This window comes from Fundulus heteroclitus, chromosome 22 (genome assembly GCF_011125445.2).
Source record: "Fundulus heteroclitus isolate FHET01 chromosome 22, MU-UCD_Fhet_4.1, whole genome shotgun sequence".
Lineage (NCBI taxonomy): Eukaryota > Metazoa > Chordata > Actinopteri > Cyprinodontiformes > Fundulidae > Fundulus > Fundulus heteroclitus.
In genome coordinates, this window is record NC_046382.1 from 18700418 (window position 1) to 18717210 (window position 16793).

The following is a 16793-nucleotide window of genomic DNA, read 5'->3' on the forward strand; positions in this document are numbered from 1 at the left end:
AACTCTCTTACATGTAAGAGTTGCATCTTACATGTAAGCTAGAGTTCAGGTCATAGATGTCTAACAAGAATGCCCTTTTCTACATTTTTGCTGTGTCCTCCAGACAGGTTGTTGCAAACTTTATGCTTTTTATGCTTTTTTTCAAGCTTTCATAAAGGGTAGATTTGTAGACTGCGAGGCTGTTGATGGATTCTTCCAACTGAGCAGTGGATCTTTGCAGCTCCTTCAAACTTACAATCGTCCTCTTGAGCGTTTCTCTGAGTATTGCTCTCCTTATCCCAGCCTTTCACTTTTTTTTTTTTGTCGTTTTAGCTTTTTTTTTTTTGTCTTTTTAGCTTTGCAGTTGTGCCAAACTTAGATGTTTAAAGCTTGGGACATTTATATATAACAAAACCTTGCTTTAAATGTCACCAAAATGTTATCCCTGACCTGTCTGATGTGTTTCTTGGACATCAGGATGCGGTGTCTTCTTTGATGTTTTATAACAAACCTGCGACTTTTACACAACAGGTGTATTCATATTTAGATTACATTTAACGCAGCTGGATGCCATTTACTGATTTGGTGGCTTCCTAATGCATTTGGCCACAGTAGCTTTTATTAACAGATACCAAAGTAAAATGGACACATGTCCCCTTTTTTTCAGAAAGAAATGCAAATCATACATCCTTCTCCTTCCACTGCACAATTATACACTACGTTCTGCTGGCCTGTTACATAAAATCCCATAAAATACATTAAAGTTTACTGTTTAAATGTAATAAAATGTGAAAAGTTCAAACATTTTGCAAGGCAATAACAACCAAGAATAATCCGGCTCTGCTATTAAATCAAAAACATCGTATCTACATGATTACACTTTTTCATGCCAAAGAACTACTCTGATGTTTAAATGCAGGAGGCAATTATCTTCATTCTGGAACTGCCGACTCATAATGACAGCAATTTGAGAACATTTAAATAATTTCAAGCAGAGTGAAATAAATTGCGTCCAAATGGGAGCTTTCATTCTAAAAAGATGGGGCGCAACTCTGACTGTTTTAAAAAAAATGTGTTAAATGCGCAAAACGGAAAGGAGATACTGCCACATCAGAACATTTTGGCAAAATGTTTCCTTTCAGACAATTTTGCAGACAAGAAAGCTGTAGAAGAACATGAAGGCAGTCATGAAATATCATTAAATGTCTCTTTTAACAGCTTGTAAAGCTATCTAGGATTTATTTAAAATGTTTCCTGTTTTGTGATGGCAAAGAAGAAACTTATAAAGATAAATCTGTTATAAAGATAAATCTGTGGGAAAATGTGTTTTAGAAAGAAATATGGCATGCAGTCTGAGAAAATAAGATATCAGGTAGAGGACGTTCAGCGGGACAATGAACTAAAGCAAGCATTCAAAAACACAAAGGAAAGCCTGAGAAGAGACATATAACTTTAAGTTTAAATATACTAAATTTAGTAGTGGGGCTGGGGGGTAATCCTACAAAAAAATTAAAGAAACTGAACATAAAACATCAGCATGGGGGCAAAAAACAACAAACAAACAAAAACTATCAGCATGTTTAAGCTGATTTTGTTGATATATTACAATAATAACACGATATAAGTGCTTTGTGGCATTGTGTGATTTCATTTAGTTGATGTGAAAACATTATCTATAGTTTGCTGTCAATCAGTGGGGTTGTTTTCATGCATCTGTTAAGAAGCTCTAAGTGTTTCCACCCTCCTAGGAGTTTGTATCAGAACCAGTGAAACGTGGTTAAAATACCCATTGTATACAGTAGAGGGCGCCATTTACTCAAGTAAAAACATCAACGTGGCCCCAGCAGCTGACCATGTTGCAGGAGGAATGAGTCGAACACAGTGGAAACAAGATATTTATACACTGCCTGACATTAAACCAGGGGAGGCTCTTATTCTTTGAGATCTGTTCGGATTATGAAAATACTTTCTATTTGCTAAATGCCAACCCAAAAGTTTACAGAAATACCAAGCCTTCAAACAGTTTGGGAAATTCCAGATGATAATATCATGGCTTTGTAAGTTTCTAATAGATTAATTAACAGCATTTGAGTTAAATGAAGGAACACTACTTTCTTGTGGGACATTAAAATCTGAAGAAAAAATAAATAAAATGATCCAACATAATTTTTGACCTCCACAAGTCTGATTCATACTACAGTTTCCAAATGCATAAATGTGCCTCGTTCATCTCGTCAAACAGCTCTACAACAGTGTAACCGCCAACTGAGGCTGGTTAGAAAGTGTCAGTATCCTTTGAATCCTGTGAAACAATTCAATTACTGAGTATTATTTGCATTTTCAGAGCACTGCTTGGTTTGATTAGCTTCACCCTAGTTGTAATTAAAAGTGATTTAAAGTGTCTTTCTCCATATCTCTACAATACTGCTCTGCGTTTGGAATAAGAAGAGGTTAAAAGCTCACTGAGCTGTGCACGCCTTCTACCAAAGGGGCCTTCAGAGGACTGTGTGTGCTGGACTGAATGACCTGACACTGTTATGTAATAAAGCACTAGAACAAAACATAAATAATCAAGAGGATAACTAATGTGTAATACATAAACTTTCTGTCTTAAAGCTTCTTCCAGGCTTATTCTTATTGTCAGTTTCAGGACTGCCAGAACTGCATTAGTTAATCTTTAGGGTACCATGCACTCAGACAGTGTCTGTAATGTATTAGGTGTCATTTGTTGTTTAGTGCAGCATAAAACGTTTATGAATATAAAGAGATGGTGAAGTGATATAAGTCATCAGAATATTTCAACTAAGTTCTTTCTTTGCCAAAACCGCAACAAAAGTCTGAAGCATCCCCCCCCCTCCCCCCAATAAAAACCTGTTGTTGAGATGGAAATATCTATTTATTTATTTGGCAGCTGGATAGACAGCACAATATATTCTGGGTCTATGTTTGCTATGAACCCAAAGCAGAAAGATGAACATTTTTTAGTTGCAAGTCATATCAGTAACGCTATATCCACCAATATCATCACATTTTGTGCTGTGCAGCTCTGGTTGAGGCTATGCAGATTACCTCCCCTGTGCACACTTACTTACAAAGACCCTCAGAGCACAACAACAACCAGCCAACCAAGATATCACTCTTGGTTTGGGCAGCCATGAAAGCTGCAGCAGACCATCAGGCTAACTCAGGTTCGTCTAAAAGCACAATTCTTGGTTTGCAAGTGAACCTGAGTGCAGCTGGCTTACAGTGGGCAATGCAACCAAACTGTATGACCCACCAAAGGGAGAACGTGACATTTGTTTGTGATGTTTGTGATGGGCAGATTTGCTAAATGAAAACGTTTAAATCCTCATTAGGTGTCCCGGTAACCACAGCAGAACATTGTGCTCTCTCCCTCTCTGCTGTCATTTTCTATTTCCCCATATGAGTAAGTAAAGCTTTGCTTTTATTGGACAATTCGAGATTCAAAAGTCTTCACAATAAACTAACACAACAGCCCAAGAGCCAACAATGCATATAAAACAAGATAGATGAAAGTTTCATGTCCCCTCACTCCCACCTACCTCTTGAGACACCTCACAGAGCAACTTGTTGCCTTGTCTGCTGTTCATACTGGCCAATTTGCTGTGACAGCAGGCCAAAGAAACAGCTGTGTCAACTGCATGGCATTGTTCAGGTGGTTCGATTTGCTTGCAAAAAAGCTGTGTAAAAGCCAACAAACCAAATAGAAATTTTGCATTTTTTTGTTGTCTGCCGAATCTAACCAACTGCCCCGGATTATCCTGGTGTGAAACGTCTAAATGTGCACTGCTTTGAGTAAATAACCGTTCTACACACCTGAAACTATAAACCTAACTAGTTCTATTTCAAGACATGTTGAAATTTTTTTTTTCCATGAGCAACAAAACATGGACATGCACATATATCTATGTCACTGTTACAATTGTCCACTAAGCAAGTTTTCACCGAGGGCAGGTTCATAATGTTACTCAATCCCAGGTTATGTAGTACAGACACTTTTTCTGAGCAGATGAATATTCAGCCACTTGAGAATGCCGGGCGTTTAAAGCAGTTTAAAAACGGCGACAGTCCTACACATTTTATGATGGATTTCATAATTGCTTTATTCACTTGGGGGCACTCATAAACTGCATGGAGTGTTGAACGTTCAATGCAATATGGTCAGGTGACTAAAGGGAAAAAGAACAAGATGATAAAATCACAGTTAAAGTACTCTGTACATTTCTAACCCTTCCCAACAAACACGTCCTATTCTAACCAGGGGCATATCATGGGCGACACGCTTACTTCAAAGATGTGACAAGACTGGATGTTTTAAGAACGTGTTTTATATCTTCGTGATTTAAGATAAGAAACAATTTTCAATAAAATTTTATTTAAAGGACCAATGAGCAAAATGTAATTATTTTAGATAGAACGAACTAAAAAACAATTATGTAAAGAAATAGAAGTAATATTTCAGATGGACTAAGAGCTGCAGTGGTTCCCACTGCAGCTCTTTATGTTTTTCTCCAGTCTCTAGTTCACATTGCCGGGCCGGGCTGTGCGTGTACGTGCATGTGAACGGCTGCCACTCAGTGCTTAGCCCCTCTTTGAGAAACTCAGAGGGAACGAGCACGCATACTACCGTTACGTGAATGCATCAGAATGATTGGCATGTGGGACAACTAATAGATAAGGCTATTCCCCCGGAGCTTAAGGGACAGAGGGGGTGAGTATATAATGTCTATGGGTGAGAGCAGGAACAAAACTCTGACAAATCCATGTCCTTTGGACCAAACGGCAAAGATTGGTTTGAGTTTTTACAGGCCTGCAGCTCCCACAGAGAATTGTTTTTTAACCTCACTTTTGTGAATACATAATGCATTAAGTACTTTCAGGATGCAAGGAAGGTTTTATGCAGTACAACAAAAAGTGTTTCTGAACAGGATTACCCGCTATAGCTTTAACTTGAAATGTTCCTCAGAAAGGTGTGGCTATTTTGCTGAGGTTTTGTCCTTCATAAATACATGCACAGAAGGCGAGGCGTGAGAAGGGAAGGAGAGGCTGGGTGGCTGCTTGGAGTGAGGCTCTCGCTTGGAACAAAAGGCGCGGCTTTTCATACATTTTGTTTTGGTGTACAGAGAGTGCTTAAGCAACACCTAGTGGTGAAACTTCGCTTATTGCTCCTTTAAATAGCAGCAATTCACAACAAGTCATCTCAAGGCACACCAGAGCTAGGCTCAGTGTGAACGGTCATCTGCCTCAACCGACTGGGGGTTAGAGAAGACAGAGCAGAGACACAAAAAGCACAGAAGCACACATTGATCCAGGAATCCTGTCTGTGTTATATGGTAATAGCAGATGATCTGCCCCCCTGGATGATGTCACAGCTAAAAGAACGCCAGCCCAGGTGTACCTACTATGAAGAGAAAAAAGACAGAAAGAACAAAAAGGTAAAAGTTGAAAGAACAACAAACAATGCAAATTGGAGAACAGTAGCAGAACTCAGCAGAGTGACAGAAACAGATCTTAATGTCCTCCAGCAGTCTAAGCCTATAGCAGCATAATTACAAAGATAGCTCAGGGTCACCTAAGCAACTCTACCTATAAGCTTTATCAAAAAGGAAAGTTTTAAGCCTAGTCTTAAAAGTAGACGGGGTGTCTGCCTCACGGACCAAAACTGGGAGTCTGTTCCACAGGAGAGGAGCCTGATAACCAAAGGATCTGCCTCCCATTCTACTTTTAGAGACTCTAGAAACCACCAGCAGACCTAGTCTGAGAGCAAAGTGCTGTTTTAGGAACATACAGTGTAATCAGAGCTCTGATATATGATGGAGCTTGGATATTAATGACTTTATACGTGAGAAGGATACTTTTTAAATTATATTCTTGATTTGACAGGGCTACAGTGGCACAGAGGTTAAGGGGTTTGTCTTGCAATTGGAGAGGCTTGTGGGGGTTTGTCTTGCAATTGGCGGGTTGCTGGTTCGATCCCCTGCTCTGACTGTCTCTGTCGTTGTGTCCTTGGGCAAGACACTTGACCCGCATTGCCTGCTGGCGGTGGTCAGAGGGCCCGGTGGTGCCGTTGTATGGCAGCCTCGCCTCTGTCAGCCTGCCCCAGGGCAGCTGTAGCTACTAACATAGCTCACCATCGTCAGGGTTTGAATGTGTTTGAATGGGTGAATGACTGAGACTGTAGTGTAGAGCGCTTTGGAGGTTGTCAAGACTAGTTAAAAGCGCTATACAAGTACTTACCATTTACCATAACAAGAAGCAGTAAAGGGAAGCTAAAATTAGAGAAATATGATCTCTCTGGTTGATTTTCATTAGAACTATTGCTACATTATGACATTTCAAGAATACTACTAAAAAAGATTTAACAGAGACAGTTTTATATTACCGTTAAACATTTGCCTACATATTATACAGTAAAACATGAATAGTTTTTAGATTATTAAGGTGAAAAAAAAATGCTGTTTGTCCATCCATCCATCATTGGGTAAGTATACACCCTGGACAGGTCACCAGTCAATCAACAGAGACACATAGGACAAACAATCAAGCGTGCATGCACACACACACACACACACACACACACACACACACACACACACACACACACACACACACACACACACACACACACACACACACACACGCACACATACATACACATTCCTTGACTGAGGAAGCCAGTGTACCTGGAGAGAACACACATGGGGAGCACATGCAAACATGAGGCACAGGGCCAATATTTGAACCCAGCACATTCTTGTTAGACAACATTGTCAACAAGTGTGCCATCATGAAACTCTGCTGTCAGTTCAAAATGCTTTAGACTGATCTAAAAATGATCTATATAACACATAAAGACATAAAGACATTCCATCATGAGAGAGACACCCTGGCTTTTAAAGCATCCAGGCTGGGGTTTGGTGCAGTATGAGGGTCGCATTAAATAGTTGTTCCAAGTGTTCAACAAGGAATTGATTTGTCTCAAGTAAGGATTAGCTCTGTAATGGGATTGGAAATGCCAATAACAAATCTATTGATGCTTTGGCAAAGAGACGGCCTGTACTGTTGTACGCAAATCATTTACACACAAAAACACTTCATAGCAGCCAGGGCCAATTATTTTCCACTACGAAGTGATCTATAACATCTCCTTAAAACAGTGATGTGCTGATTGATGTTCAGCTGTATAAGTAGGGAACAGAAGAAAGCAGAGAGTCTAATTGAGGATTTATTCAGAGTTTTTAGTATTATATACAGTCATTGTCATCTCCTGTGATTACTGCTTTGAACTCAGGTTTTTGTTTTTTATTTTGCTCTCGGAAAATTCGTTTGCTTTAATACCTGTGGGATTAGCTTGTGTCAATTTAGGTTGTGAAAAAAGTGCGAAGCCTCCTCTGCAGTAAGAGCTCTGCAGTAAAAAAAAAAAAAAAAAACACGCAGATCGGAAGATATAATTACAGTTTCATCCCATTGAAGCTTCCTAAGAAGTGTCTCTGGATCCAGCTATCAGTTAAAGATTGCTCGACTTGGCAGCCTGTGGCTTCCTTCTTTCAGCTTAAATAAACAAAAGACAGAAAAAGCTCATGGTGCTCTTTGGAGAGATCCAGAACATTCCAGTGTATGTCGAAGAAAAATCACCTCTCATCCCGGTTCTGCTTCTCTCCGCCTCTGAGCAGAAAGATTGTACAGAAGCCTCCGTCTCAGAGAACTTGCTTCTTTATTTATTTATTTAAACAACATTCTTGATGATTTACAATTATCTCAAACACAGTGTGGTATAAATGACGGAGTCGTCACATGGTATATTGAATGGTGCACTGGTTTGATCCTCCTCCGTGTTTGCAGATAAAACTCTATGAGTCACTGACAGGGATCTTTTAATGATCTCAACTCCTCCCTGGTTTATTTGTGAACGCAATCACAAGCGCTCCTTTCACTTGACTCTTCGAGCTCCCTTCCTACTAAAACTGCTGAAAATGGATGGCATTAAAGTAAATGAAAGAGATTGCAGGTGCAATGCCGTGACTCACACGGACGTGTGCATGCCTGTGGCACCGTTCAGTTCACATGTGGCATGTGTATGATGCTCTTCCACCCCTGTGCTGTTCGTCCAGGCCAATTAGATTAAGTCATTCTGATTTTCTCTGACGTTTGCCATTTATAAGCTGAATAGGAAACGGTGGAAGGGATCCAGTGGATTTGGTTGCAGAGGGACGCAGTTATAAGTGTTTTTGGAGCCCTGTCCTAGTTTGGCAGGGGAGGGGGGGGGGGGGTTCTTGTATGTGTGCGGTACAGTCTAAGTGGTGAATTATTCAGAACAGCTTCCTTTAGGTATGCTCCCATAAAGTGGAGTTTGTACACACTTCGGCAGCGGCTTAGCTGACACACTTGCCTGTTTTTAAATTGCTTTATGTTTACATTACAGGCTTAAGAAATGCCTCCCGAGGCTAATATTCTGCAGACCTCTCCCTGCTTACCTCTCCTCGCCGATCTTATCGTGCACCCTGCCGCCCGACAGAAAATAAGACTGTGGCGGGATACAGATGCACTTAACCGCACTCTCAGGTGATCAGCTGGTCTCATCACCCGTCTGAGAGGTTGGAGTTTAAGGGAAATCTAAAATTTGATGCGATGGTCTGAATTGTAACTTCAGCCTCCGAAACCAATTTCTTTTTCTGATTCAAAGTCGGAACAGAGGAGAGCTGAGAGAGAGTCCAAATCTTTTTTCACCAAACGCATGGAAAACCTTCAACATCTTTTCCTCCCTTCAGCAAGTCTACTGGAGGAGACGGAACAAAAAGAAAAAGCATTACTTATAAAACGCTGTTACACACAGCAGTGAGCAAAGTGCTTCACAGGTAAAATAAGAGAAAAAGTAATAAAAGCAAGAAGCAAGAAGAAAATGCGATGTCACATCTAGGATGAATAAAACGAATAAAATAAGATAATACCACAAAAACAACAATGGGATTTAAAATCACCCGAGGTTCTGATGGATCTTGTGGATCCTATGGACACTGTGAGACTGTTCCACGGTTTAGGAGCTGTACCTGGAAAAGCTCGACCTCCGTCAGTCACCTGCTAACTCTTCTGAATGACGCAATTGATTTGGTTTTTAAAAATCCACAGTAAAATCCTAAAAAGCCGTTCTAAAATAAACAGGCAGCCAGAGTGGAGAAGATAACATAGCGGCAATGTGCTCATGTCGTCTTTTAGCGGTTAGCGACGCAGCAGCGTTTTGGACGAGGTGAAGCGGACGGAGAAGGGCCTGGTCTGGCTGCTGGTGGCAAAAGTCCAGTCTGGTGTTAATAAAAGCACGAAAAACACATTCTAGGGCATTCTGAGGAAGGTAGGGCTAAATCTGTAAATTAACCTTAAATGATAAAAGCTGGATTTAACTACTGCACTCACCTGCTTCACAAATTTCAGATCAGTCTCAAAAATTACCTTGAGATTTCTGACTGAGTCACAAGCAAATGGGTCAATAGGGGCCACACTAGCACTGCTACAGCCTGTCAGCAGCACAGATTTAACAGAGGGAATCACCTCATGTACGTTTTCATTTAGACACAATAAGTTCAGCTTTATCTACGTTTCGACATCCCTGAAACAGTTCAGCAGGTTCTCAAGTGCTTCACTACTGTCAGCTTTTAGCAGGTAAAGGACATTTATACTTTTTAAAGGATGGACCACGGAGAAGCCTACAAAGAGAAGATAATTGGTCTGAAAATGAAGCCTTGGAGTACCCTGAATTCAAGTGTAACCTCAAAGAAAGAAAACTGACCTAACGGGACAGATGAGTCCAAAACCGTTGCAAAGCGGTGACCTTAACACCTACAGACTGCTCCAAACCACACGATAACATCTTGTTGTCCACCAACAAGGATTAAAGCAGCAGGGTCTCCTGAGTCTGCAGTTTGAGAAACCCAATTTCTGGGATGTGACATGATTTAAAAACCAGACTGAAATTCCTAATTTATCCCATGTAGCTGTAGGTCCTCTTCTAGTTGGAGACGAACCACCTTCTCTAACTTTTCAGAAAGAATGGGGCAATTTATACATCGACGCAAAGCTTGACAGAACAGAAGGATCTTTGTTGCTCCTCTTTAGAAAAGGTTGGTCCACAGCGTGCTTTAAATGCAGCTGATACACAACCTGACGACAGATAGGCGTTAATTCAATGAATGAGTGGACCCACAGCACCCAAAACCAGCTAAAAAAAACAGACAGGAAGCAGGTAGGATGAATTGCAAGGATTCATGAGAGACTTTGAAAAAGGCAACAAGCCTCAAATTCCTTTTTGGACACGATATTGATAAAGTGTCAGTTGGTAACAATGAAAGATGGCAGAACAACAAAACCCGTCTGCAGTTGTAGCCACTAATCAAGGGGTGCACCAATCATGTTTGCCTTTAGGCACACAGAGACAAATTAAAATCTGCGGCTATGCATCATCTGTACACAGCTTGGTATGAAAAGGGGGAAGATAAACTGTCTTCATCAGAATCATGAAAAGCACAAAGAAAGGATTTATAATGAAAAAAAAAGTATCCATCTTGGGTCAACATTTGTGACTAAATGCTGAGTGAGCAAGCTGATTTCCACAGGGTTTAATAAATAAAAATGTGAGTTCACCTACATTTCACACTGATTCAGACATTTTTTTGCATTTTCCTCCAGATGGCTTTGAAATTATGTGTTTGGGATAATATTTAGCTGAGAGGGAAAATAAAATACTGTTTATTCCCCCCAACACCATCTTGTCTAAAACAAAATTTTTTTGACTTCTTCATTCTAGAGCACTTATACAAACATATGTGCTTGTTACAATGGCCATTTAAAATTAACTATATTAGAGGACAAGCAAGATGATGAGGGTAAACAATTTCTGAGGACAGGATATGAAAATAAAGGTTTTTGGAGCTCTGTCTATATGTTGAGCAATAATTGTTGTTGTTTTTTTCTATACAGGAAAAAGTACAAACTGGCCTCAGTTAAAGAAGCCTCTTCATGTATTTTTATTTTACTTATACATTTTTTTTAAATGATTCAAATGGCGCTGCACATGTTTAACTATGTTTATAACATTTGGTCTTTTTAATTATACAATAATTGAGATGTGTAGAACATTTGAGAATCATTAGTGCTTGTAAAAATGTATTTATCTTTAAGGGGTGACATTAAAGACAATTATATAGTTACACACACACACACACACACACACACACACACACACACATATATATATATCTATATCTATCTATCTATCTATCTATCTATCTATCTATCTATCTATCTATCTATCTATCTATCTATCTATCTATCTATATATATATATATATATATATATATATATATATATATATATTGACTTACATACGTATATATTTATATTACTTTGTGTGGAATGTTGTAAATATATATATATATATATATATATATATATATATATATATATATATATATATATATATATATATATATATATATATAAATGTTTGGATATCTGGAGCGTGTAACAAAAGTAATTTCCCTCTGGGATTATTAAAGTATGTTTGATTCTGATATATTTTATAATAAATGTAGTCATATACCACCACTTAATTCAGGGGTGGTATAATAATAATAATAATAATAATAATAATAATAATAATAATAATAATAATAATAATAATAATAATAATAATAATAATAATAATAATAATAATAATAATAATGTGTTTTTTAATGCAATAATGTTTCCATTAAAAATTAGGTAAACTTTAACATCACTGGCACTATCCTCTATAGTTCATTAAATTAGAGGGACATCCTAATAACACCAACATGCCCCCTCTCCTCCTCTGAGCGTGGTGTAGCCCCGTGTCAGAATGGCGCCCAGGGTGGTGAGCCATATTGCCGATGTTAGTAGTCGCCTTTGACTGCATTTACTGTGTGAAAGAGATGAGCACATGACCCGCCCCAGCTGCCATGTCTTGGCACCATTTCTGTCAGACACGGTCCATTAATAGACGCCTCCGAACCGGGTCAGCGTGTCTTCGGGCTGCATGGAGAGTTTCCTTTCTCCCCTGGACATCGCGGCTGGAGGAGGAGGAGAAGGAGGAGGAGGAGGAGGAGGAGGAGGAGGAGGAGGAGGAGGGGGGTCTGGGAGAAACCCCGGGCTCCAGGATGAGGCTAGATTTGGACGTGGTTGTGAAACTAATTAGTTCGTGACGTGGGCGAACTGCAGCAAATGCCCAACTATTCGTGAAGGAGATTGCAGCCAGGACGCACTGACTGAGGCAGATTTGGGGAGGGAAGGAGGGAGAAGGTGGAGGAGAGAGGAGAGGGGGAGAGAGAGAGAGAGAGAGAGAAAAAAAACCCTGAAGCAGGGGAGTTGGATGGTTACAAGGGACTGAGATCAGGGGACCGACTGTGAGAGGTCCCATCAAGAGGTCTGGAGTCTGCGCCGAACCAGCTTCAGGGATGTAGTCGAAGCGGTCTGGAGCTCAGCCCATCCGAGCTCATCATCATGAAGAAACACTCCGCCAGGGTTGCCCCGCTGTCCGCCTGCAACAGTCCGGTGCTCACCCTCACCAAAGTGGAAGGTAGGCATGAGTCCTCCGGCCGTCCAGAGCGCGTCCGCACGCCGGGACTCCGGGGCGCCGGGACGCCCGACAAATCACACGAATCAGCGTCTAACAGGCAGCGATTGGGCTAAAAAGGAGGAAAAATCACCACCAAGATGTAACAGCAGGGAATCAACTTTAACATACTGAGCTTCTGGCACATGGTTAATTTTAACATGGTTCCCAGTGCTTCTTTTATTGCATTATCTCCTTTTGCAATTTGAATAGTCATTGAACTGTATCCAAAAAAAAAACAAAAAAAAAAAAAACGCTTGTGTTGGTGTGATGTGTTTAAAAAAAGAAAAAACCTGCAGGTCCTCAGGGAGCGTTTTAAGTTGATATAAGCAGCAGGGATTCCCTCTCATCCTCCCCACCCTTCATCCATCCTTGGCTGCTGGTTGTTAGGAAAGCCCAGAAGCACACCGTGGCACAGCAGCCAGGGACATGAGCCCAAATGTGGAGGAGGACCTCCGCATTCACTGATGCCTGGTGCAATCATGAGGTCCACAGTGTTTTGGGTCTGTGATCTGCGTGGACCGGAGTGGCACACATCACTTTTACATAAACGGCAGATTTCCTCTCCTGACTCATGCTTGTGCAATGATGCAGTCTTTTAAAAAATGTTCAGCTCAGTGTGTGTGTGTATGTGTGTGTGTTGTTGTTGTTGCGTGAGTGGAAAGCAGAAGGCAAAAGTTGACTGGCTGCTGATTTCACAGTGAGCTGCACTGTTCTGGGTCACGTTTGATTAAACACATCAAGGTTGGTGGGGAAAAAAATCAACTATTTAGGAAAATAGTGGAAAATTAAGCAAGAAACAATAAAGAGGTTGGAGGATTAGGTTTTTTTTTTTGCTCTAAATCGTTTGTTGGGAAAGGTTTGTCGCTCGGGGAATGCATGGTGTTTGATCTCTAACAGCGGCCCAGCTGAATAAGCCTTTGCTCGTCTGTCAGTGTGTGTTCTGATTATGTTCAGTATTTTTTTGATCTGTCAAGCAGCTCGAGCATCGTCGTTCTTTCTAAGATCAGCGCTTGGGGGCTGCAGAGCCACAGAAGCATATAGATTCACCCTTTTTAAAATCACTTTGCTCTGTTGGATAATTCCACCTCATCCGATGGCTGTGCTGCAAACTGGGCTCACAACCGCAGAGTTTTTTTTTTTTACAAGATCTGCAATATCGTTTTTGCAAATGCCAAAAGGCCTGAGTTCCCTCAAGTAGTGCCGTCCTCTCTGACCCTTGTTGTATACAGCCTTGATGTAGCTCGTCCTGTCCAATCCCGTCATCCTCCATCACCTCCTCCGGTTCCTGCCAGGGCAAAAAAATAGCGTTTTGCTTATTCACTCCGCTTCTACGGAGCAGTTTCAGGATGACGAGACCGTTCCCACGCAAAACAACTCAACAGTCCACCGCTGATCCACGACAGCTGCGGAGGCATCAGAGTACTGACGACAGGATTTAGAGTTGCTCGATACGATCATACAGTTAGAGTTAGAGTCCCATGTGGTGCTTTCTGGTGTCATCATCGGAATAAATTTTGCAGTGATAATTAATTTATAGGATATGCCATCTAGTTGCACGGCGTTTTACAGAAGCTCATGGAGCTATTTTCTCTCCTTTTGTCACATATAAACCAGAACACTGCGTGTGCTGTGCTCAAATGAACAATCGTTACTGAATTTTGGAATCTGTTTGATCGCAAGAATGAATTTTTAATATTCTTTTAAACACATTCAAGCAGCAGGAGGATTACTATAAGGCATGGAAGCGTATGGAAGAAGAGTCCGGTCAGATATGACCAAAATCAAGCTTCCTGGTCACCATGCTATAATGGTCTAATGCACAGGTGTCAAACTCAAGGCCCGCGGGCCAAATCCGGCCCCTTGAGGCAATTTGTCTGGCCCTCAAGAGCCAAAAAAGGCATATAATGTCTTAAAGTAGAGGCATCCTGCCACTAGATGTCAGTTTTCCCACAACACATTAAAACAACCCAGAAATGTCCAAAAAGAGAAAAAGTGATGCAGAATGAGTAGAGTTTAAACTTTAACTTATCGAAACTTATCAAAGTTTTTGCAGATAAACTGTTTAATAAACTGTTCAACTATGCTAATTTCAATGTTACTGTGAAGTTTTAGCATTTTATGTGAACTGGAATGAAATTGTGAAATAAAAAGTGTCATATATACAGGTGTAACCGGCCCTTTTAATGACTTCTTGAGTCCAAAGTGGCCCAATATAGAAATGAGTTTGACACCCCTGGTCTAATGGAAAGCTAACTGTGCAGCTTCCAGATCAGATTATCCTACGCAGCGGAGCATGGTGATGGCAGCGTCATGCTGTGAGGATGCCCTTCAGGGTCAGGGTTAGACGGGAAGGTGGATGGAGCTAAATACACGGCAGCCCTTCAAGAAAGAAACCTGCTTCAGAATTGCTACAAAACGCCATAAACGAACCACATGAAGAAGCCGCTGCATGTGATCTTTATACATCGTAGTCGTTATGGCGCGGTTTTGCTGACTAATACACATCCGCGCTCAGCTCTCCATCGTCACTCACTCTGTCTGGGAGCCGCGACGTTGGGCTCTAGATGCGGAAACGTCTGACTGCTTTATTCATAATAAATGGCCAGCTGCAAGAATATGAACAAGGAATTCTCGTGCAGTTTTAGATGCACACTGCAGGAGAAATTAACTAATAGGATGCCCGAACGGTTTAAACAGCGTTGCCTACTTACAGCCGCAGTGCATCTTCGGGGGGAAACCTCGGAATGATCACCGCTGCTGGATTCTAAGCTTATTACTGCAAAGATTCAGCTTATTTTCAGAACAACTGAGATGTTGGGCTGTTGTTTGACAAGCTCCTTCGAACAGAGTTTCCAAAAGGAAAGCTGAAGGAGAGGAGGAAGAAAGCTTTGGGAAACATTCATTTGGAGGGGTGATGCTGTATTGTAAACTGGCGAGAGGAGATGTGAACATTCAGCAGCTGCTTTGAAGGAGACAGGAATCACAGCGGGCCGCGGCGGATCAACACGCAGCCTGTCAGAGTCTCTGTTGCTTATGTAACACCAGCTTTAAAAAAAAAAAAAAAAAAAAAAACACCCTCTGTTCTCCTCGCTAACAACCTGCACCCAGCTGACAAAAAGTTTCCTTTTTTCCCCCAGTTTGGAGTCTGCAGTGGTCTTCTTTTGATTTCTCCCTTTGTCCGTGTCCAGTTGGCATCTCTACAGGTTTACGTAAAGGATTCGGAGACGGGGGAAACCGAAGGCAGGAGACTCTTTAATCGGTGGTTTTTCAAATTCATACATGAAACTTCTAGCTTCGCCAGCGCTGTCAGTGATCCTCGCCGACTCCGTGGGGTTCAGTCACACTGTGTACTTTTGGGAGAGTTTGAAGCAGACACGGATCAATGCCGACGCCGCCCTCGGTGGAAACTCATCTTGAAGACAGCAACAAAACAATCCGCAGAGATCCATTTTGGGCATACGCTGACATTTCCTCTCGCCCTGGCTTTGATTCAGGGACACCGTCTGAAATAGTTACTGCCTCCTCTTGTGTGCTCTTTGACAAATTCAATGACCGGCAGGCCGGGGAGGGTGATTATTGATTCCTTTTTTAAATGAAAGAGTGTCCTTGGGGAGTGTCTGTGTTGTTCCTGTGTTGCTAGAAGCAGGGGTAAGAAGTTCATATCAGACCCTTTAATCTCCATAACTTCATTATACAGGCTTTGAAAGAGAGCAGGCATCTTATAAAGGTGATTCAGCGTTCATGAGTCCCGGAGGACGATGGCCATATTTCACCAGCTGCTGTTCTGTCTCAAGGGTCTCGTGTGTTTTTTGACCATGCGTTACTGTGCATAGTCAGGTGGATGCAAATTCAAGCAATTCACAGAGACGATCGTTATTTCACGGCAGCAAATTTACCTGTTTTTTTAATTAGAGTGATTCATTGCATTTAGAGTGTCTCTACAGGTTTAATGAGCCCAAATCTAAACCGTGAAGAGGTTTTGAGCAACCCGACAAAAATTACTTTCTTGTCATTATTCCCCAAATTCAATTAAAAGGTTTTTTGACTTGGTCTCTGTTTCTAGTAAATATTCTTATTTTACAGAAATAGCTTGTTTTTTCTTTCTTCTCACACGTACATGCTTCAGATGAAACTCATTTTCGGACAAAGATAACTGGAGTAAATGCGGTT

At 41.0% G+C, this 16793-nt stretch overlaps 1 protein-coding gene across 3 annotated transcripts in view; it reads left to right on the top strand.

Moving 5' to 3' along the window:
• Nucleotides 1-16793, top strand: part of slc35f3b (solute carrier family 35 member F3b) — an 86241-nt gene that overhangs the window by 36418 nt on the left and 33030 nt on the right. The window contains exon 1 of one of the 3 annotated variants that reach the window (XM_012859184.3): nucleotides 12202-12584. The exons of the other annotated variants lie outside the window; for them this stretch is intronic. Coding sequence (XP_012714638.1) covers nucleotides 12509-12584 — 76 coding nt within the window. The 5' untranslated portion in view covers nucleotides 12202-12508. Of the gene's footprint in view, nucleotides 1-12201; nucleotides 12585-16793 lie in introns of those variants that run through there. 3 annotated transcript variants of the gene reach the window in all.